The sequence below is a fragment of the Rhinatrema bivittatum genome, chromosome 4, assembly GCF_901001135.1.
Source record: "Rhinatrema bivittatum chromosome 4, aRhiBiv1.1, whole genome shotgun sequence".
NCBI classification, from domain to species: domain Eukaryota; kingdom Metazoa; phylum Chordata; class Amphibia; order Gymnophiona; family Rhinatrematidae; genus Rhinatrema; species Rhinatrema bivittatum.
The window spans coordinates 146,351,273-146,374,004 of record NC_042618.1 but is presented as its reverse complement, the minus strand read 5'-3'; the positions used below and the strand labels follow the sequence as shown (position 1 = coordinate 146,374,004).

Here is a 22,732-nt window from a genome sequence, read left to right as displayed (position 1 = left end):
CACCACGACCAGCGTAGAGCTGCCGCCACCACCACCACGGTGGTGGCGGCAGCTCTACGCTGGGACGGAGTCCTAGTCCATCCTTACCTGGATGACTGGCTCATTCGGGCAAAGTCTGAGTCACTCTGCAAGACAGCGGTCAACAGAGTCTTGATGTTGCTCACTTCCCTCAGGTAGATAGTCAACTTCTCCAAGAGCAACCTTCAGCCCTCTCATGTTCTGGAGTTCCTGGGAGCAAGCTTCGACACCCGAGTGGGCAAGGTGTTGCTGCCAGAGTCTCGGGCGCTCAAGCTCATGGATCAAGTGCAAAATCTGCTATCCCTCTCTGTGCCCACGGCCTGGGATTACCTTCAATTTCTGGGCTGTATGGCTTCAAATATCGATTTGGTTCCCTGGGCTTTTGCGCATATGTGTCAGTTACAGAAAGCTTTACTGTCCCGCTGGAAGCCGATTTCTGAGGAGTTTGACACCCCTACTGCTCTCTGACTCTACCATTGCCAGCATGCAGTGGTGGCTCTTGCTAGCTCACTTCCTAAAGGGCATGCCCCTGCAGACTCCCCAGTAGATTATTGTTACGATGGATGCCAGCCTCTCCAGCTGGGGAGCGGTATGTCAGAATCAGTGTACCCAGGGCCTGTGGTCCTCAGTTCAATCCCAGTGGCACATCAATCGTCTGGAGGCACGAGCAGTTTGTCTGGCACTCAAATCCTTCCTACCCCGGTCCGCCACAAGGCAGTAAGAGTCCTTTCAGACAATGCCACCACGGTAGCTTACATCAACCGCCAGGGCGGAACCAGAAGTCGTCTGGTAGCCTTGAAAGCCAGCAAGCTTCTCTCCTGGGCGGAGTGCCATCTGGATCGCCTGGCGGCCTTCCACATTGAGGGGAAGGAGAATGTTCAAACCGACTTTCTCAGTCATCAACATCTAGACCCCGGAGAGTGGGAGTTGTCCGATGAGACAATAGCTTTGGTCGTGCGCGAATGGGGAGCTCCCCACTTGTATCTGATGGCCACCCTGGGAAATGTAAAAGCTCCCAGGTTCTTCAGTCGCAGAAGGGAGCACTGTTTGGAGGGCATGGATGCCCTGGTCCTCCCCTGGCCTCGTGACATTCTTCTCTACGTGTTCCCACCCTGGCCTCTAGTGGGAAAGGTACTCGGATGGATAGAACTGCACAAAGGACCAGTCATTCTTATAGCTCCAGAGTGGCTGTGGAGGCCATGGTTCGCGGACCTTGTAAACCTTGCAACGGAGGGTCCTCTTCGCCTCTGTCACCTCCCAAACCTACTGCGCCAAGGTTCCGTATTTTTCGATCAGGTGGATTGCTTTTGTCTAGCGGCCTGGCTTTTGAGCGGTGGCGACTGAGGAAGAAGGGTTGTAAGGAGGAAGTTATTTCCACGTTGTTACGGGCACGTAAAACTTCTACCTCTCACGCTTATATCCGGGTCTGGAGAGTGTTTGAGAATGTGTGCCGAGTCTGGTATATCGGCACGCAAGGCCCCGGTGTCCCAGGTCCTCTCCTTTCTTCAGAATGGCCTCTCGATAGGTTTGTCTTTCAGTTCCTTGCGGGTGCAGGTCTTGGCTCTCTGTTCCCTCCTCGGAAGGGTCGATGGTTGTGCGGTGGCGGCCCATCCGGATATTGTTCGGTTCCTCAAGGTTGCCAAACACTTGAACCCACCTGTCCAGGCTACTTTTCCGTCGTGGAGCCTTAATTTGGTGCTTCAAGTTCTCTGAGAGGCGCCCTTCGAGCCTCTCCGGCGGGCAACTCTTAAAGATCTGACTCTCAAGACTGTATTCCTTGTCTCTATTTGCTTGGCCAGGAGAGTATCCGAGCTCCAAGCCTTGTTCTGTAGGGAGCCTTTTCTTCGTTTTTCTGACTCAGGTGTGTCCCTCAAAACAGTTCCGTCCTTACCGAAGGTTGTGTCCTCTTTCCACATGAATCAGTCTGTAGAGCTTCCGGCGTTTTCTTCAGAGGATATTGCCAGCTTGCCGGGAGGAGAACTCCGGAGACTGGATGTAAAGAGAATTCTACTGCAATATTTGCAGGTCACAAACGAGTTCCGTGTCTCTGATCATCTCTTTGTCTTGTGGAGCGGACCCAATAAGGGGAATAAGGCTTCTAAAGCTACTATTGCTAGATGGCTTAAGAAGGCGATTGCGTCGGCGTATATCTGTTGGGGCTGGCTGGTTCTGGAGGGCCTAAAGGCCCATTCTTTACATTCACAGGCTACCTCTTGGGCAGAGAGTCAGTTGGTTTCTCCACAGGAAATATGCATAGTAGCTACCTGGAAATCTTTTCATACCTTTGCTCATCATTATCGTCTATGTACAGGCGCCAGTTTTTGGTTCTTTCGGCAGACAAGTGCTTCGAGCAGGACTATCTAGGTCCCACCCTACTTAGGGAAGCTTTGGTACAGCCCACTGTCTGGACTGATCCGGTTACATACAGGGAAAGGAAAATTGGTTCTTACCTGCTAATTTTCGTTCCTGTAGTACCACGGATCAGTCCAGACTCCCACCCGAGCTGCATTTATGTCTGAGTCGTCTGCTCAAAAATTTTTTCTTCATTCACATCATTTTGCATGTAGTTGCTGCCTCTCAGAACTTTAAGGCACCAGAAGTATCTACCCGATAAATATATATGTAAGAGCAGTTCTTTACAGTGTTTTGCATTGTTCAAATTTCCAGTTAATTGTTGCTTGCTTGATCTTATACCAGTTATCTTTATATTTCTCTGCTTTGATAGTGTTTATACTGAGGGGACGCAGGGAGGGCTCTGTCCTGATATAGGATACCCTTTCAGTTTTTCTCTATCTCCATCTGCTGGGCAGGAGGCTCAACCCACTGTCTGGACCTATCTGTGGTACTACAGGAACGAAAATTAGCAGGTAAGAACCTATTTTCCTTTAATTATGATGATTAGCAAGTGATTTTAGTTGAACTGGCATAGCAAAAATTAACTGTGCTTTTTAAGTCTATGGTCAATTCATGTACATTTTTGTAGTGTGAGAGCAAGAGGAAGAGAGAGAGGGAGGTATCCAAGGACAGGACCTTGGGCTTTTGCTACTTGAACATCAGTACAAAGATCTTCCATCAGTGTGTAGAATAAAAACATGACTCATTACCCTGTAAGTTGTTTGATTGCAGTGCTGTGTAGTTGATAGAAGACTGAACAGGGGAAAGCTTGGGGATAACATTCTCTTGTCACTCACCTCATCGGACTCGTAACCTGGCATTGGTGCTAGAAGAAAAGTGGCTTTCTGTTTTTATATTGGGTAGTAGGGAAACGTAGAGAGAGAATCACACTTGTGCCCAAAAGAAATTGGTGTTCCCTGCAGCAGTTGGAAGCCCACTTAGGACCAGATGTACTATTGGGTTTTTCCCCCATTTTTATGTCTCTGGGGAAAAATGCTTAGTACATCTGACCCTTAAAGATGACACAGCTCATGGCTTACTTGTTTTATCAGGCAAGTGCAGACTTTTGCCTTGATTCATACCACCTAAAATTTGTAAGAAGTGCTGATCCTAGTTACAATTATTAAAATAGGATGTTTGGTTTCAAACTTTATTGTAATTAAATTTGAAAAATGTATCTTCATTATTTAACTGTCACTTTAATTTTCTTTTTCCAGATTTTTCTTGAGGGTATCAGAATTATTTGACAAAACAAGAGTGAGTATAATAACTTCATGCTTAAAAGAAAATTGCCAGCAAAAGATGTATTTATTTGATATATAGTAAATATGCTTTATAACTGTGGTTCCCTCTGCTTGAATTAACTTAATGAGCCTTGTAAAAGTATTTACACCCTTGCACAATTTTCACTTTGTTGTCTAAAAAGTACAATCAAAATGATTTAAAGTAGGTTTCACTGATCTATACAACATACTCTACACTTTCATCATGAAAGAACAATTATAGAAATATTACAAAATAAAGAATACTGTTAAAAAGAAAAAAGTTGATTACATAAGTCTTTCTACCCTTTGTCATAGCAAATCCAAATTACCTCCAGTTCAAAAAATTGCCTTAAAGCCCATAATAAGTAAAATAGAGCCCACCTCTAACCAATCACAGTTGAGTTGATTCAAATATTCGTAGATGAGGAATCCATTTTCTTCTATTGCACAAAGTGAATTTGAAGCAAAGGTCAGAACGTGCCAAGTCAAACCAGGAGCTGCTGAAAGAAACCTGGGATAATAATATTCAAAGATATAGATTTAGGGGAAGGCTATAAGAAAATGTCCATGTCTGAATATCTTTTGGGGCAATGTTGGATCCATCTTTATAAAGTGGAAACAGTTTGGCACAACCAAGACACTGCAGTGATCAGGACATCCCTCCAAAGTCTATAGCTGAGGATTAAGGAAGCTGCTGTGGAAGATCACTGTGAAGCCTAAGATTACTTTAAAAGAGGTATCTGGCTAAGACTAGGGAAAATGGTGATTTTCTACTGTGTAGCTATATGGATTCAGGACCAGTGGGTTATGATTCCCTGCCAGCAGATGGAGATAGTCAGATTTCAAAGCTGACATCACCCTAGATACTCCTCGGCAGTGACCTCAGCCCTTCAGTATTTCTCCCATCTCCCGCAGATGGTGGACGTACCTCTCCCCATGGGGGATTGCTGTACTTTTTGCAAGGAGAAATTCTACATTTAAATTGGAGAAAAAAAAAGCCCTGCTCTCTTGTGGTGATACCTAAAGGACTCTCCCCCAGTTGAGAATCCCTGAGGCGATTTCAGAGATCCCTCAGCGGTGTGCCTTGGTTCAGTAGCCAGTTCCAGGCGTGGATTTTGCTGCTTCAGCAGCTGAAAGGCAGCAGGTGCAGGAAGCCGGGCATGGCGGTGAAAGCCAAAGCCCTCTCTCCACTGCAATTGGAGACAGTCTCTGTACTCAGCCAGTACGTGCTCAGCCAGTACGTGCTGAGCCCAGGTAAGTGTAAAAAAAAAAAAAAAAATTTACCTTCTGATTCGGAGACATTGGAGGGGTTTCATTAAGACTTCCTCCAGTCTCCTCGCTTGGCGCACCGTACCGACGATGTTCCAGATCCCGTTGGGGAAGTGGAAGTGGGCTTCCAAGCGGGTTGAGCGGCCTCCCGGTGGGCTAGGCCCCAATTTAGGCTTGGTCAGCACACTGCATGGTAGACTACGGCGGTGCCATCTTGCATGCGTCTTTTTGCATGCCATATTGCCCTCCATAGAATGTCAGTATGCGCAGTGTGTTGGCTCTGCGCACTCACTGTGCGCATGAAATCACATGCGTACATACACACACAACCTACTAAGTGCAGAATACAGGTAAAGCCGGGCACACGGGCTGTGCAAGTGCCTTATTCGTCCTGCCTAGGTGCCCGAAATCTGTGTGCATAAAATTTTAAGTGTGAGCCGACAGAACACACATTTACTACCTCCAATGGCTCCAGCAGCCAAGAAACATAAGCACCTTTCTCTCTGCGCTGCTTGTCATATTAGGGCTTCACAGTCTGACCTGGATTCCAACTTATGTCAGCACTGTGAGGAAGCCCAGGGAAAATTGGCCTTCCCAGATTTTGCTAAACCTGGCTCCTCCCATTCAGAGGATGAATTAGCCACAGCCTTAACTGGAAGAACCCTGGATCTGAGTAGCCCCGGGACTGGGTCATCCATGGGAGAGGGAAATTCAGCGGCATCTACCCCAGTACCTCCTGGGCTAGGCATGGACCCAGCTGCCTTCTTGGATGCAATTTTTCCAGGGCCTTCAAGCCTTCGTACAAGTGTAGTCTGCTACCTCTCTTGCCCCTGTCCGGATGGAACCTCAGCCAGTAAGCCCTCCCTCTCCCAGCCCTATTGGCAGACTTCGAGGCATGCCTCGCCTCACCAAGGGTATCCCTGGCAGGGACCCGGATGGTACGGGCGAAGAGGAGGATACAGATTCCTTGGAAGATGGAGAAATTCCCCCTGGTTTAGAACCATATCGGACCATGTTATGGTTTTTCCATAGACGTGGTTTCCCAGACCCTGAAGATGATGGGAGTTTCTGGGGTGAACTCTGATGGAACCAAAGAAGAATCCCATTCTGTTTTCCCTATGGAAAGCCTCTTGCTACATTCCAGTACTGGAAGCCATGCAGGATCTGATTGACCTGGAATGGGATGTCCCAGAAGCAAGTTTTAAGGGGGATGAGCTTTAGAAGCTCTATACCCACTGGATCCAGCAGTGAGAGAGTGTTTGCGTTTCCCTAAAGTGGTCTGTGCCGTCTCTAAGTGAACTATCCCAATGGAGGGAGGAGCGGCTTTAAAGGATGCACACGATAGACAGATGGAGTCCATCCTTAAACAGGCCTTTGACGTAGTAGCAGTGACCTTACAGATTGCTTCTTGTGCTCTGGTAGCTCGTTCATGCCTACTCCTCTCTCAGGAGGTGGATGATTCGGGGGTGAATTCCAGAGCGGTTATGGAACCCGCTGCCACCTTTTTAGCTGACGCAGGCTCTGATCTATCCATACTTCAGCCAGAGGAGTGGCCTCAGTGGTGGCAGCCAGAAGACAGCTATGGCTGCGGAATTGGTCAGCAGACGTGATCTCCAAGGCAAATCTTACAAAGATGCCCTATTAAAGATCACTCCTTTTCGGAAGCGAACTGGAATTAGTCTGTCCCTACCTATACAGGACAGGGACAGAGATGGGTGTGCATATTGTCTGTTGCATGCCTTTGATGTCCAGCAACATCGGAGGCGGTATTGGACGATTACTAAATTTTTCAGACAGTTTGAGTGATTGTGCTCTGTAGTGAAGATAATCAAGGTCAACCGGCGACGTGAACGATTATAGCCCATTGCATAAGAGAAGTCATCACTGCCATCTATGTGGTTGCCGATGTTCTGTTGCCTACACGGGATAGGACACACTCCACTGGGGCTCTGGTGGTATCGTGGGCAGAGCTTCGGTTGTTGGCTTCTGTCGAGGATTGCCAAGCAGAGACATGGTCCTCTTTGCACACTTTCTCCAAGCGTTACTGCTTGGACATTTGGGCTAAGGAACATGTCACCTTTGTGCATGTGGTGTTGACAGCACCACTGGCAGATCTCCTGCCCTGTTCGGGAGTAGCTTTGGTACATCCCACTTGCGTGGATTGGCCTGCCTTCCTTAGAGGAAGGATAAATTTCTACTTACCTGATAATTTCCTTTCCTCTAAGGAAGGCAGGCCAATCCACAATCCGCCCTCAACCTTTAGTTCATCCTTATATGCGGATGATGCTAAGCGTTGTTCCTGTTTATTTGTTGAAAGACTGGTAAGTGTCTCAAACAGCCTCTAAGTTTAGTGAATGTTAATTCTTTTGACAGTGCTCAATGTTCCAAATCGGTTGGAAGCATGAGTTGTTGGCTATTAATAATGTTCAAATCTAATCAGTTTGTCCATAGTTTGGCTTTTTCAGAGAATACTGGTAGGCTGATATTGGGGCAAGCTGTAAGTCCATGACATCAGCTTTACTCTTTCATCTGCTGGTAGAAGTGTATAACCCACTCATGTGGATTGGCCTGCCTTCCTTAGAGGAAAGGAAATTATCAGGCAAGTAGTAATTTCTCCATCCTCTGGTTTAGTAGTGATTCCATTAGTTTGCTCTCCACAGAGGTCAGACTAACTGACCTGTAGTTCCCATCCCTTAATTCCACTTTTATGAATAGAAACCACATCCACCCTTTTCTAGGGATGCTTGTGAAGATAAAGGGAAAGATGTATGCTGCAAAATACAACAGACCTTGGAGGAAAACCTGTTCCAGTCTGCCATATGGAAAAAGATTCAACTTTCAGCAAGACAGTGATCCTGTTATGGAAAATTATCTGGGAAAGGCACTATCAGGTGGTTACTTTAATAAGCATCCAGTGGGCAGACTTTCATATGTATGAGGCAAGGACAAGTGTATGAGCACTACAGACACTGTAGACCACATATATAAACTATACAGTGTGTGAGTGTGGAAGTGATTTATTTATGATGTAAAGGATTCAGGTAGTCCACTTCTGGAAATACATGCTTCTTATACTTATCTATTCCATATGCTTTTTCTTCCTCCTGCTCTTGGTCAAGAGAATCTTAAACCAGACAGACAACCAAGTGAACCATGTTCTATGTAAACAAGTAAAGGAGGCACAGGCTCATTTGCCCTGTATGAGGAGAGCATTCCGATCTGGTCATGGGTCAATCTTCACAATGCCCATCTCCAGATGTCTTGCTTACTAAGTATCCAGAATACATTGGTAGACCATCTCAGCATAATTCTACGACCATATGAGTGATCCTTAGATCAGGAGATCACAAATGATTTATTTTGTCAATGTGGAATGCCAGTGATCAATCTGTTCACCTCAGAAAACAGGAAGGTTGAGAAATTCTGTTCCATGCATCCAAGCAACTGCAGATTAACTCCAATGCTTTTCTGCTAGACTGTAGCATCAGCCTGCTCTATGCATACTTGCAAATTCCTCATTACCTGGACTTTCCAGAAGGTCCTTTAAGACCAGGCCTGGCCACATCAAATGTTGAATTCATACCTTTTCTGTATGTGAATTCAGCTTCTGATTTACTTGGTGATATCTCAGATTCTCAGTACCCAGGAAGATGGTAGACTCTGCCATCCAAACCTGCCAACATTGGCCCTCACAGCCTGAATAGTGAGCCCTTCCTATTTCTTCTTAGGGAGATGAAGGATGTGCCATTTTCAACCTGGAAACTTTCAACCAGTAGATCTTACAGCTTGAAAGAGGTTCTCTGCATAGTGTACTAGCTGGCTGGATCCCTTCTCATACGGTCTGAGGAACTTGCTTGAGTTTCTATTCTTTCTTTTGCCCTCAGTAGCTCTTCTGTTAAAGTTCATCTCCGCACCACTGTGGTGTATCAGCAGGTGAGAGAGGCTCCTATCTTTTCCCACCCTTTAGTATCAAAGTTCACGAAAAGCCTGTGGTATTACAAACTGTTAACTTCTAGTGCTTGTTCATTAGTGTAGTCCTAGCTCAACTCATGAAACCGTCCTTTGAACCTCTCAAGTCAAACTTGAAGTTTCGCACCTGGAAATTTTCTTGTGGCCATTATGTTAGCAAGAAGAGTAAGTGAACTTCTTCAGGCTCAGGTTTCATATTCCCCATATCTGCAGGTTTTTCACAACAGGGTTGTTCTTTCTGAAATTGGTGTCTACATTCCATATTGACCGAGCTATTTTGCTGCCTACATTATTTCCAAGATCACAAGCACACAGGGAAGAATGGGCTCTTTACTTTTCAATATGTGAGAGCCATGATGTACTACCTAAGGAGGAGTCAACCTTACTGTCAAACTTCTCAGCACTATTGGATGTGCAAGAGCCAGCAGATGTTGAATCCCAATAATACAGAGGTTATATGCTTTTCTAGGAATAAAACTTTTTTGGCGGATTATCATCTTTCCATTCTTTTCATTGAGTATGTTATTTCCTTTCAGAGATTCTATACATAGTCTTGGAGTTTTGATTCCAGCTTATTCTTTAAACCTCAGTTACAACAGGTCTTAAAAGGTGGCTATTACAAATTGAGTTTGAGACACGTAAAGTACATTCTTGAACCTCATGACTTTAGTACTATTTTACAATCTTGTGTGTTAAACTGTGTAGATTATTGTAACTCGCTGTATTTTGGTTTAACAAATTCTTCGTCAAGAGATGTTGTTGAATTCCACTACCCACCTAATTTCAGGCAGCTGCTGAGATGAGTATGTTTCACTGGTGTTAAAAGAATTGCATTGGTTACCTGTAAAGGACCGGGTAAGATTTAAAGTTCTAGATCTATTTAAGGTGTTTAAATTTAACGGATCTAAATGTTTAAAATGTCAGCTGGCATTTTATATTCCAGGAAGACATTTGCGATCTAGTCACAAAATCCTGCTTACTGTACCCCCTGTGAAATCTGCTCATCTTGTCAGCACTAGGAATTGTCTTTTCCTATTTATGGTTCAGATTTTTGGAACGCTCTGCCAAGCTATATGAGAGATTGATGACATTAAGATTTTCTGGTGGCATCTTGACATTTTTTCAAGATGCATTTGTAGCAATGTAATTAGGAAATTTTATAACTGTATAGTTTTTACTTTTTTGTTTAATTTTGTCTGTTTTTGTAGATTTTGATGATTGTTTTAAGTTATTTTTTTTTAAATTATATTTATTCAAATGAACCGATAAAACAGAACTACAATCAAAAGCCGTTACATTGACATTTGAGTAATTTTTTGAAGCATTTTTCCACCCGTTCCCCCCCCCACCTCCCTTGTCATGGTAAAGTAATAAGTCACAAGAGGGTCTCTGGTTGGTGTCCATTAGGTAGTCCAATAAATCTTCATGTAGAGGACAGTGTCATGGGTCACGCCTCCTCTGGAGCTCCAGTTAAATTGTGGTCGGGATCTGTTACAGAATACCAGGGATCTTGTATAATTCCAATCCTAGGAGACAGGTATTTAGTAAACCCTGCCCATATCAAGGGTGTATCCACCAATCTCTTTGGCGTAGCTATGGTAGCGAGATCATATTCCATGGAACAGAGATTTAACATTTTTCGAAACCAGTGTTCCGGTTGGGGGCCGCTTGCAGTCAACCAATCTGTTAATATAACCTGTTTCCCCACGAGACCTGCCTTTTTTAAGAACATAATCTCGTACGGGGTTAAGTGCAGGTAGGGTGGTATGTCAGAGCCAAATAACCAAAGATTTGGGTTTAGAGGTAAAATCTTGTGAAGATATTTGGAACATGCTTGACTCAAGTGTCTCCAATATTGAGAAACTACTTCACATTCCCAAAAACAGTGAAAGTAATCGCTATCTACCTTTGTGAACTTGGGGCAGAGAGCAGTTTGTTGGCTCTGATAGGAGTTATGTAGCTTTGCCAAAGAAACTTGTAGTGGATTTCCCGTAACAGGACATTTTCTGATAACCTAGGTAAGTCTTTAAAGCATGTCACAAACTCTACAAACGTCAGTGAAAAAAGGGCCCAGATCGCCCACTTATTATATGCGAGATCTAAGACCAGTGTATCATCGAGGTCTTGTACTGCTTTATAGTAATAGGAGATAGTCGATTTATTTTTGTTACCCAATTGTATAACCTCCCTTAATTTTTGAGTCTCCGGTGTCTCCCGTAATTGGGGTTGCATAGCCTTTATAAAATGGGTGACTTGAAGGTACGCAAAATAATCTGAGGAGGGTATCGCAAATTTTTGTTATAGGGTGTTAAAAGAAATTAACTGCCTAGATTCCGTATCATATAAGTCAGTTATGAATGTAATCCCCTCTTGAGTCCACCTACGGAATGTGCTGTTTTCTCTCCCTGGGGAGAACAATCCATGGGCCGTTATGGTAATCAGGGGAGTTAGACTATGTTCTACACGTCCTTTCCCACAGAGCATCAGCCAAGCTTTCCGGCATGTATGGAGAAGTGCCTGAGGTTTTATGTGTAGGGAGCATCAGGGCCTCCAGCTGTAATAGGGGGTTGAGAGATGTTACACCGTACCACTCTAAAAGGTGATGATATGGGGTAATCCTAGAGGTTGCATAAATCCAATGTTTTATGTGTCTCAAAACACAAGCTAGATTATACACTCCCAAATCTGGGCAGCCCAAGCCGCCCCTCTCTACTGGTCTGGTTAAAACATCTATGGGTAATCGTGCCTGTTTCCCCCTCCAGAAAAACGATCTGAGCTCTTGTCGGAGAAGTTTGTGGTCCCGTTTTGTTATCCAAATCGGGGCCATCTGTAGTAAATAGAGCCACTTTGGCAACAATACCATCTTATATAGGTATACCCGGCCCATAAGAGATAGCGGTAAAGATGTCCACCGTCTCAAGGAGGTTATCGTGTGGTTCATGATAGGCTGTACGTTAGCGCTATATAGTTGGTTAACCTGTATGGGGATCTTGATACTCAGGTATTTGAGACTATATGTTAACCATCGGAACGGGAAAGAACCAGGCCAGGTGCTGTGCAACTGTCCCGTGATATCTATCGCCTCAGACTTATCAAAATTAATTTTTAGGCCTGCAAAGAGACTGAAGTGATGTTGGATGTCCAAAAGTGCCGGGAGCGATTGCTCGGATTGTGTAATGAAAACTAAAAGGTCATCTGCAAAAGCAGCAATTTAAAAAATTTGAGTAGGACCCCCGAAACCTTTCACAGCCCTACAGGCATCAATTTTCCGTAGGAGTGGGTCTATGTATAATATATTTAGTAACGGGATAGCGGGCAGCCCTGATGCACCCCTCTTTGAATTTTAACTTCTCCTGATAAACAATTATTTGCTAAGATCCGCGATGTCTGGTTATCATATATAATAAGGAGATATATTGGAGGAAGTCCCCCTGGATGCCAAATTTTCTGTAGGACTGAAAAAAGATAAGGCCATGCAACATGATCAAACGCTTTTTCTGAATCCAGTGCAATAGCTAAGGCCGGGATATGCTGGTGCTGGCAAATGGTCATGGCTGTTAATAGTTTAATGATATTCCCATTCGGCTTTCGTCCGCGGACAAAACCTGCCTGAAATGGAGATATCAACCTTGGCAGCAGGACACTCAAACGTTCAGCTAACACTTTGGTCAAAATCTTGAAATCACAATTGAGTTGAGAGATGGGCCTGTAGGAGGCTGGGTATAATGGATCCTTTCCCTGTTTGGGCAGTACTGTGATATGAGCCTCTTTAAAAGGAGCAGGAAAACGATTTTGGGTCAGTCCCGCTGTAAAATAATTAGTCAATGGGGTTGTGATACTATGAAGAAGTATCTTGTAGAAATCGTAGGGAAGACCATCGGGGCCGGGTGATTTCCCAGGGGGAGCAGCAGTGATAACTTGGGATACTTCAAACATTTGTATAGGCCGATTTAAAAATGCCCGTTGAGAGGCTGTAAGCTTAGGAAGTGGTAAGTCCCGAAGGAATGCGCCCTCTTCCTCAGGACTTCCGCTCTGCTCGGCTTTATAGAGCGTGTTGTAGAATTGGCGAAAAAGTTCACTTATGTCCTGTTCCCTAGTCTTTAGGGTTCCGGAAGAGGTTGACAGAGTGGGAATAATGGATTTCTGTCTGTGTGGTTTAATGAGATTAGCTAATAGGCGGCCTGGCTTGTTCCCAAATTGGAAAAAGCTCCATCTCCCTTTTTGCAAGTAAGCTTGTGCTCTATTATTTAATAGAGTATTCAAACGACCCAGGACACTATAAAATTCTTTACGATTAGTAGAAGAATTATGCTGCCTTAGGGACGTCTTTGCTTGGTGTAAGAGTGCTTCCAAATGTAATATATCTTTGTTCAATTGCTTAGTACGCCAATGTACATAGGTAATAATTTCTCCTCGAAGTACTGCTTTCCCTGTATCCCAAAATAAATGTGGCGTAGTAACATGTTGACTATTATTCCAGGCAAAGTCTTTCCATTTCTCGCGAAGGAAGGCTTTAAACTGAACATCATCTTTAAGATAACCTGGGAAGCGCCATATTCGTTGTTTAGATACAGGGGAAGTGGGATACAATTGGATAGAAACTGGGGCATGGTCAGAGATAGCCTGGGGTTCAATAGTGGCACTTGCAACAACAAAAAATTGTTCCCGCGGGATTAGAATATAATCAATTCGGGTCATAGTTCCGTGAGCCCTCGAGATGTGAGTATAGTCCCTTTCATTGGGATGTAGGGTACGCCATACATCAGTGAATCCTAAATGGTGACACATGTAGGCTATTCCCTTTTTATTTTGTTCAGGAGTGGGGTTGTGCAAAGGATTTTTATCTATTGATAGGTCATGAACACAGTTAAAATCCCCTGCCACATATAGACTGCCCTGGGTATGTATATGGAGCAGGTTAGTTAGTTGGGTGAAAAATAGGTGATTATATGTATTTGGTGCTTACAGTTAACAAATAGTAACCTGTTTGTGATTCCAAACCCCTGTAAAATAATGTAACTGCCTTTGGGATCGGGGATGGAGGTAACTACTTGAAAATTTTCAGATTTATGAATCAAAATTGCCATTCCCCCCTTTCTATGGGCCGCTGCAGCATATACACAGGTTCCGACCCAATCCCGTTTAAGTTTTTGACTTTCCAAGTCTGTCAAGTGAGTTTCCTGAATGCACGCTACAGCGGCATGTAAATGCTTTAATTGAGTCAGGATTTCTTTTCGTTTCACAGGGGTACCCAAGCCGTTTACATTCCAAGAAATTAATTTAGTCATGTTTCATTAGGGAGATCTTGTCAAAATATCCTGTACTTATACTTAGAGAGGTGGAAGCTCCCAGCCAGGCTACCCCTTTCTCGTTTTCCAATCAAGGACTCTAAACCATACCCACTCCATTGAAACAGAGGAGAGACAGAGAAATGCATTGACTCTATACCTTAGGACTATTGCAACAAGGGAGGAAACCCTTTGCCAGTAAAACCAACCCCTCAAGTTATACCATGAACTCAATATATAAAGTTGAAATAACCCCGTCCATTTTACCCTTCCCCACCCTCCCCAAACCTCCCCTCTCCCCCTCCCTAAAGCAACCCCAATACCCATACAAATGAAAAAATAATACCCCCAAAATAGCATCAGACCTCTTTCTCCGGCTGGAGACGAGGAGGATCACACGCTACTATCGGGTGGCCAGGCCCCGCGCTCTCTTATATACAAGAACTTAATGACTTAAATGCTGTAAAAGTAACTTTTAACCTTTAACTTGAACTAAGAAGAACCTCCTTCTTTAGTCATTCAAGCAAACCAAACCCAGTTTTATATTGATCCATATAGCGCTCTGAATAGTGATTGTGATGTCACTTTATCAGTCCATAAGTCCAAATCCGCGATTGCAATCTGTACACTGGAATGCCCTCTTCGGCTAGGATCCTTGTCCACGTCAAAAAATTCTTTTTTTTTTTTCTTCCTCTTTTTTTTTTTTTCTTTTTTCCTCAAAAGATGGATCGTTGTGGCAGTCAGAAGCCTCCGTCTCTGTGCAGACACGTGCCATGAAGTACAGCTTGTTTCTTTCCTGGACTCTGCTAAGACTGTGATTGCGCCATAAACTTTTGAGATTCTTCAGGGCTTTGAAAAGTATAAGCTTTCCCAGCTCGCCATATTTTCAATGTAGCCGGGTATTGAAGAGCAAATTTTTGTTGTTTCTGAATCAGTTGTGAGCAGATCTGTGAGAATTGCCGGCGTTGTTGAGTTACTTTAGCAGAATAATCTTGAGTTATTCTTATTTTGTGGCCTTCATAGGTCAGATCTGGTTTTTTGCGGTATGCCATCCAGATTTGCTGCTTGTGATTATAGTTCAGTATTTTAGCGATAGCAATACGTGGGCGAGAATCCGCCATTCCTCTGGAGCCCAAACGGTGGGCTCTTTCTATACAAAAGTGTTCCTGCAGCTGTCTTAAGCCCACAGCGCTGGGGAGCCATTTTTCTAAGACTGCGCCCAAGTTACGGTCATCTACACCTTCAGGTAAGCCCAGGAATCGCAAGTTCGCTCTCCTCGACCTGTTTTCCAGGTCATCTAGTTTAGCCTGACAGTCTTTTAGGGCCTTTTCGTGGGCAGAGAGTTGTACCGCTGCTGCGGTAATATCATCCTCTGCCACAAACACCCTCCCCTCTAGCTGTTCTATGCGGGGGGAAAGTTCTGCAATCGCCGTTTTTACCTCCGAAAGTTGAGAAGAGATGGCAGCTAATTTGTCGTCTAGTGCTTTCGCAAGAGTTTCCTTGAGTACCGCTACTGTGAGAGGAGATGCAGGAGCTAATACAGCGTCACTCGTGGCCGCCGCCATTTTGAGATCGGCGGCTCTCCCTTTTTCTTTTTCTTTTTTTCCGGTTCGGGATGCCATCTGCTGGGGCGATTTTTGCATGTAGTGGACTATCGACATAAGCCAGTTGTAGTCCCAGGGTTTGCGATCAGACAGGTTTGTCTTAATGAGGGATGCTGGTGGATTTTGAGAGCGCGGTGCCCGGAGCTGACAGGGAACCCGTCTGCGTCAGCGCATCACCCCACGTGATCCCTTAAGTTATTTTATATGTTGTACTTCGCCTAGCACTATTTGTGCTAGAGGCAAAAAATAAATACTTGAAATAAATATCCCATGGTCAAGACACAAGCTAGAATGTGATGAAGCTTTTCTTTAATTGTACTTTAGAGGTTGTGTTGGGAATAGTGGCCAACTCTTCCCTCCTGAGGCCTGTCTTTATTAGAGTGCCTTCAAGTTTTTCTGTTTTAGCTTTTCTGGTTAAAAAAATTATTGTTCTTTATAAGTTCTTCTCTCTTGTATGCATTAGCACTTGTTTAATAAGATAGTCCTATCAGTGTGACTCTATTCTACCTGTTTGCCTTTTGGGAGAAAAGGTAATCACCTGCCATTTATCTGTTCTCTAAAGTTAACATTCTAGTAGTTATCCAATTCAAACACATCCACTTGTTGGGAGGTGTTTACTTTCCTATATCACTATCAGGAAAGAATTGAGAACAGTTATCTGTCATCTAGTGGCACAAAAACTTTCAAGTAATTTATTTTGACCTATCATGTTACGATCAGTAGTGTGACTATTAGAATGCTGTGTTCAGAGAACATCGGTTTCAGGTAAGTAAATACCTTTTACTGCTGAATAGTACCTGATAGTAATACACAGTTTAAAATGTTTCCTGAAGTGATCATGGTGCTTGGTTGGGGTTTTTGGGGTTTTTTTTCATACAGAAAGTAGAGGCCCGAGTATCTGCTGATGAAGACCTTAAGCTTTCGGACCTTCTGAAATATTACTTGAGAGAATCTCAGGCTGCTAAGGTGAATACTGCTTTTCTTTGCTCCTAGAATTAGTTCTCTTTATAATGAACAGTGTTTGTATAGAGCAACACAAAGGGGCCAGTGCAGTAAAATGAGCATCCAAACTAGGTGCCTGTTCATAACGTGTGTACAGTCACCTCTCTTGGGTGCCCAATGCAATAGGTAAATGAACTGCTGTGCTAAACAGGACACACTAGGGAAAATTGGATGTCCCTAGTATGTCCTTGGCATCAGGCACCCAGGAAACGTGGCTGTGTTCGGGGTAGGAAAATATATGCTTAATACAAGCTTCTGTTTTATCCTGCTACTGGCACAATATACACGGCCTAGAGCGTGTCTATTGTGCACCCAGAATTTTTTTCCCCTTCTCATTTTTTCATGTTACAGCTTTCTGTGGTTCCTCCAACTTAGTATTGACATGATACTAAGTAGGAGGCACCACAGAGAGGAATTTTGGGGTTTGTTTTTTTTTTTGGAAGCCCTTGACTCGTGGCAAGGCTTAACGCCAGCTCCGGGTCTGGCGTTAAGTTTGCTGCTTTAACAAGGGTGCATTGGGCAAGCAGTAATTTAGTGCATGGCAGGGTAATAGCTAATACCTTCATCTATATGAAATTTACATGTGATGAGTGCTATTAGCTATGCATGAGTTTGGAAACACATTTTGGATGCACTGATTCCCTTATTGCATATAGGGTTATGGACACGCGTCCAACCACTCTCGTTAGTGCACCCAGCATAGCGCACAGCTTTTTTTACATTGGCCACAAAGAATCCAAGTTACAAGCTCTGCCACCAGTTTCCTTAGTCTAATTGAACCCACAAAAAATCCTCTTGTTCTTTCTTTTCCTCACTTCAAACCGTGTCCAAGTTGCAAAGGAAATCTCTCTTAATGTTTATGCTTTCCAAAATAGATACTATAGATTGAAGGCATCATATGTCTTTACTTTCTAGGATCTCCTGTATAGAAGATCCAGGTCGTTAGTAGATTATGAAAATGCCAATAAGGCACTGGACAAAGCAAGAGCCAAGAATAAGGAAGTGCTTCAAGCTGAAACTGCCCAGCAAGTTTGCTGTCAGAAATTTGAAAAAATATCTGAGTCTGCTAAACAAGGTAGACAAACTATCTTTTAAACAGCTTTATAATGAGGGAAAAATGCTTCTCTATAGTGAGATACATTTTTAGAAGAAAACACTGTTCACTCTTTGTGGAGATGGTCCAACCTTCTGCTCAATTCTTCCAAAGAATTGATGTTTCTGATTGGGTCAGAGGCTGTGTCTGGAGTATAGCACTCAAAAGAAACATCTTATTCATGAATGAAAATAACTTTTAATATATTTCTTTTTTCTGTAACATATATCATGCTGTATATCAGTTAAATCTCACTAGCTTTTATTTGGTAGGTTAAAATGGAATTTCTATAAGCACATCTATATTGTAGCATATGTGAAACCATTGTAGAGGTATGCCCTGTATGGTGAGTTCCTTTGTTAGGAACACAGTGAACAGAAGAGAACACTGTTCCCTAACTCCTATCTGAAGCTAGTGAAGATATAGAAGCAAGATGCACAGAATAAATAGTACATCCACACACATGTAGTGCTTTTGTGTATCAATTATGGTTATTGATGATAGGTTTATGTAGCAAACATTTTTTCTCCATAGACAATCAGGATGAAATGCAGCCATACAAGTGGGTGATAACCATCCAACAGTGCTAACATGAGCTATGCTCTCCCCATGCCCAGAAAGATCCAGAAGTCTTTCTGAGCATGTATGTTATACATATATTTCTCCGAGGACAAGCAGGATTGTAGTCCTCACACATGGGTTACATCATCGGATGGAGCCCGGTCCAGAACTTTGATCTCAAAGGTTCTAGAACATTCAAACATGCCCTACTGAGCATGTGCAGCTTTAGCTATCACCCTGCCCCCAAGGCAGAGTCCCTCAGTCCATGATGTAGCTCGTACGTGGAGAAACTAACTCCCAGGGGAGGCAGTTGGGTGGGTTTCGTGAGGGCTAACATCTGCTGTCCTTGGAGAACACCTGTTACAGGTAAGCAACTCTGCTTTTTCCTTCATTTTTTTTCTCCTCCATCCAAAAAATGTAGTGCCGTATGTACTCATGTATAAGTCGAGAAATTTATGACAGAAAATAAGCCCAAAAAAGCTAGGTTGACTTATACACGCATACTATTAGTTTTTCTGCGTATACTATTACATTTCCGAGGTATGTGCATGCATATGTGCCAACAGCTGAAACAGAGGAGTTAGCCGCATAAGTTAAGTGCTAACTCCAATATTAGCAGTTAGCCACTTAACTTATCTGGCAAACTCTGGTCATGCTGCTGACCTGTCCGTGACTGTTTTTTTAATATTGACATGGCTTTTCTTGAATTCTTATCTTCCTTATAGATTGCTCATTTTAAATCTCTATTTATACATGGGTCTATGCATTTCAATGGATTTTGGTCTCAAAATCACCCATCGACTTATGCATGAGTATATATGGTGATTCCTGTTCATATCCCAGATCAGTCCAGACAAGTGAGTTTTGCATACCTACCAGCAGATGAAGGCAGAGAATAAAACAATTTTCATGCACTGCTACATAATTGAGTGTCACCTGCAGTCCCTCAGTATTTCTCTTTCTCCAGCAGATGGTAAAGGTGTAAAACCTGCAGTCTGGAGTTTGGAAGGGCTTAAAAAAAAATAAAAAAATGAAAGAAAGATAAAGAAAAGGAGAGGATTTGGCTCCCTAAGGTGCTAGGTTCCTTAGTGGGCCATCTCAGGTCAGCCAGGTGAGTTGGGGGGTTGATGATCCCTGGTTGTCTTGGCCCGGAGTAAACAGAAAACTTAAAAGTCAAGGGTCCAGGCTATCTCTGTTCCTCTGGATCCCCCTCACCTGTTCTGGGCTGCAAGACTCAGGGAAGTAGTCCCTTATTGTCCTATTGTGTCTAAGACTGCTGCCTTGGTTTGGTTGTGTTTTTTTTTTGTGGAAAAAAGGTAAATTGTAAGTGGGATGGTGATCTGTCAGAGCTTGTCGTGTTGGCTCTCCTAGTACTGGAAAAGGGGGTGAGGAGGGAAGCCGCGGCTGCATATATATGAAGTCGGGGATGGCTTATCTGGCTTTTGTGCAGGCAGTGTGGCACACATTGGGAGACCGCATTAGCACATCTGGGACCTGGGAGAGCTCAATGGGTATTGTTTGATCGGTGTGGCATGCATCAGGAGGCCGCATTACTTTACCTGGGGTCTGGGAGGGCTCTCAGAGGAAGTGTGCTGTCGGTGCAGCGCACGCACGTGAGGGCAGCATGGCATTGACTGTGCAGCGTGCCAAATCTTACAAGCCTGCAGAAAACAGGTTTGTGCCTAATTGCGAGTACCCTCTGTCCCGCTTATGCCTCCGTGACGAAGGCAACTCCTCAGGGGCAGCAGGCAAGCAGGTACTGGCAAGGAGGCTGCCAGAGATAAGGAGGAGGCAGCGGCCATCTTGTTTCCACATTGTAGGAGGCAGATGGAGTCTGGGGATGTCAGGGACTTTCCGCCCCCACTTTCATGGTTGGTGCAGGGTGCTCCTGAGGACCGGGAGAACAGGGAAGAGCTGGCTGAGGAGAGCATAAGGCTTATTTAGCCAGGTGTGCAGGGGAGAGCCTCACAGATAAGTCCATCTCTGCGTATTGGGAGGAACCTCAAGAGGGTGCTGGTTACCTGAGGGAGGTCCCTGGTGGCCACCCATTAGATGACGTTCTGGAGGTGCATCAGTCCCTGTTGGAACTGGAGTAGTTTCCATTTGTGAAAAGGTCTGAATCCTGTGCAGGAGGAGGCATCGTGCCCCCTAATCCCTCCGGTTCTTGGTAAGTCCATATACGTTGGAGGAGCCTCAAGAGGGTGCTGGTGACCCGGAGGAAGTTTCATCAGCTGGTTTGGGTCTTCCCCAAACCACCACTGTCCCTTAGAAAGGGAGATTACAGAGCAGCATCTTTGTCCACACAATTGCTGATCAATTTCACAACCACAGGAGTCAGCTGCAAGTACTGAGACCATGATTCTGGTGGACAAGTGGACCAAATCCTACAGGGCCACTCGTTAGAGGAGGTTGCGACGATGGATCAGTCCCTGTTGGATTAGGAGGAGGTTCCAGTGGTGAAAGATCTGCTGCCTGTTCCGGAGGAGGAGGAGTTGCCATCTCCTTGTCCCTCAGGTTCTTGATGAGCCGTTTTGTGGGGTGCAGAAGGCTCAGGATAAGGATTCTACCTAGACAGCCAGTTTCAAGCAGGCAGCCGGGTTGGAGGCTGGGATAGCCTATGTGGCATATGCACTGTAGGATTTGGTCCGCTTGTCCACCAGAAGCATGGTCTCAGTACTTGCAGCTGACTCCTGTGGTTGTGAAATTGATCAGCAATTGTGTGGACAAAGATGCTGCTTTGTAATCTCCCTTTTTAAGGGACAGTGGTGGTTTGGGGAAGACCTAGACCAGCTGATGAAACATTTGGGGGGGTCAAAGGGGAATGAGTTGCCAGAGGATAAGAAGGGTGGCAAGAAAACATGCCCATCCCATCCCCATTTTAGGGATATGAGAAGGTTTTGCTCTGGCAAGCGATTTTGGCAGGTCAAGGAATGGTGTGATCCCTGGTTTGGGGGATAAACCTGATAAAGTATTGTCTGATGCCAGCCCGGTCATCGGGATACTTAAGAGCGCAGTTCAATGCCTATTTTGGCAAGGTGTTTTCTTTCTTCAGAGAGAGAGCAGCAAAGTTGTAGGCACAAGTGACTTGTTTGCGCCTATGGGTGCTCAGGGTCTGGGATTATTTGCAGGTCCTAGGCTGCATGGCTTGCATGCTAGTTTTGGTACCATGGGCATTTGCTCATGTGTGACCCCCCCCCCCCCCCTCCAGATGTTTTTTGGCCCATTGGACTCTGTTGTTGGAGTTTCTTCTGCCATTGCCACTGCAGGTGGCCTTCAGATCAGGCTCTCTTGGTGGCTTTCGTGCCACAATTTGGAAAAAGGGGGTGATCTGGAGGCTCTGGACTGGGTGGTGCTGAAATTGGATGCCAGCCTCAGAGATTTGGGTGGGGGGGGGCAGTATGTCAGGAGCGGACAGCTCAAGGTCTTTCGTCGCCAACTTAAGCATCCTGGTCTTTCAATCATTTGAGAATGCGAATGGTTCACAGAGCATTGTCGTTCCTTCCACAGGTCAGAGGAGGAATGGTTAGTCTTCTTGGACAATACAACAACAATGGCTTATTTCATTCATCAGGAGGGACGAAGAGTCATGAGATGGCTCCAGAGGCCCAGGAGCTTTTTGTTTGGGCAGAACAACATCTGACGGGAATAGCGTCACAGCATGTCACAGGAGTGGATAATGTGTACGCAGATTATCTCAGCAGGCCTAGTTGAACCTGTGTGAATAGGAGTTCTCAGAGTCCTGGAACCTAATTTGCGACAGGTGGGGGAGCCCCAGTTTGCTCTGATGGAGCAGGTGACATTATGTGCGGCTGTGTTGAGGCTACTTGACTTTTCAGTCACAGATGGGAGGTCGAGTCCAAGGGAATAGATACTTGGGTTCTTTCTTGGCTAATGGGGATTCTGCTGTACGTGTTTTCTCCATGATCTCTTGAGGCTGCCTATAGCTATGCATAGTGCGACACCTAGGAGCAGTGGTTCTGGTGGCTCCGTAGTGACCACTGCATCAGTGATTTGCGGATCTGGTGCGTATCACAATAGGTGGGCCTCTCATTGGCAGAGCGTATCTAGACAAGGACCCATCCAGATCAGGTGGGTCATTTTTATCTCTCAGCTTGGCTTTGGAGAGACTGTGTTTATGGCTGAAAGACACCTTACTTCAGCCTTCTGTGTCTCTGATTTGTTAGTGTGAAAAGTGTTTGAATTCTAGTGTTTGGAGGAAGGTCTGGAGCCATCATGTGGGGACAGCCCTCTGATCTTGCCCTTTTGTTG

General features: G+C 44.6%; 1 protein-coding gene across 3 annotated transcripts in view; it reads left to right on the top strand.

The window, feature by feature from the left end:
- SNX6 (sorting nexin 6) overlaps positions 1-22,732 on the top strand; it is a 108,549-nt gene that overhangs the window by 70,737 nt on the left and 15,080 nt on the right. For all 3 annotated transcript variants that reach the window (XM_029598940.1, XM_029598939.1, XM_029598941.1), the window contains exons 10-12: positions 3,630-3,669; positions 16,687-16,773; positions 17,725-17,884. In XM_029598940.1, coding sequence (XP_029454800.1) covers positions 3,630-3,669; positions 16,687-16,773; positions 17,725-17,884 — 287 coding nt within the window. The remainder of the gene's footprint in view (positions 1-3,629; positions 3,670-16,686; positions 16,774-17,724; positions 17,885-22,732) is intronic.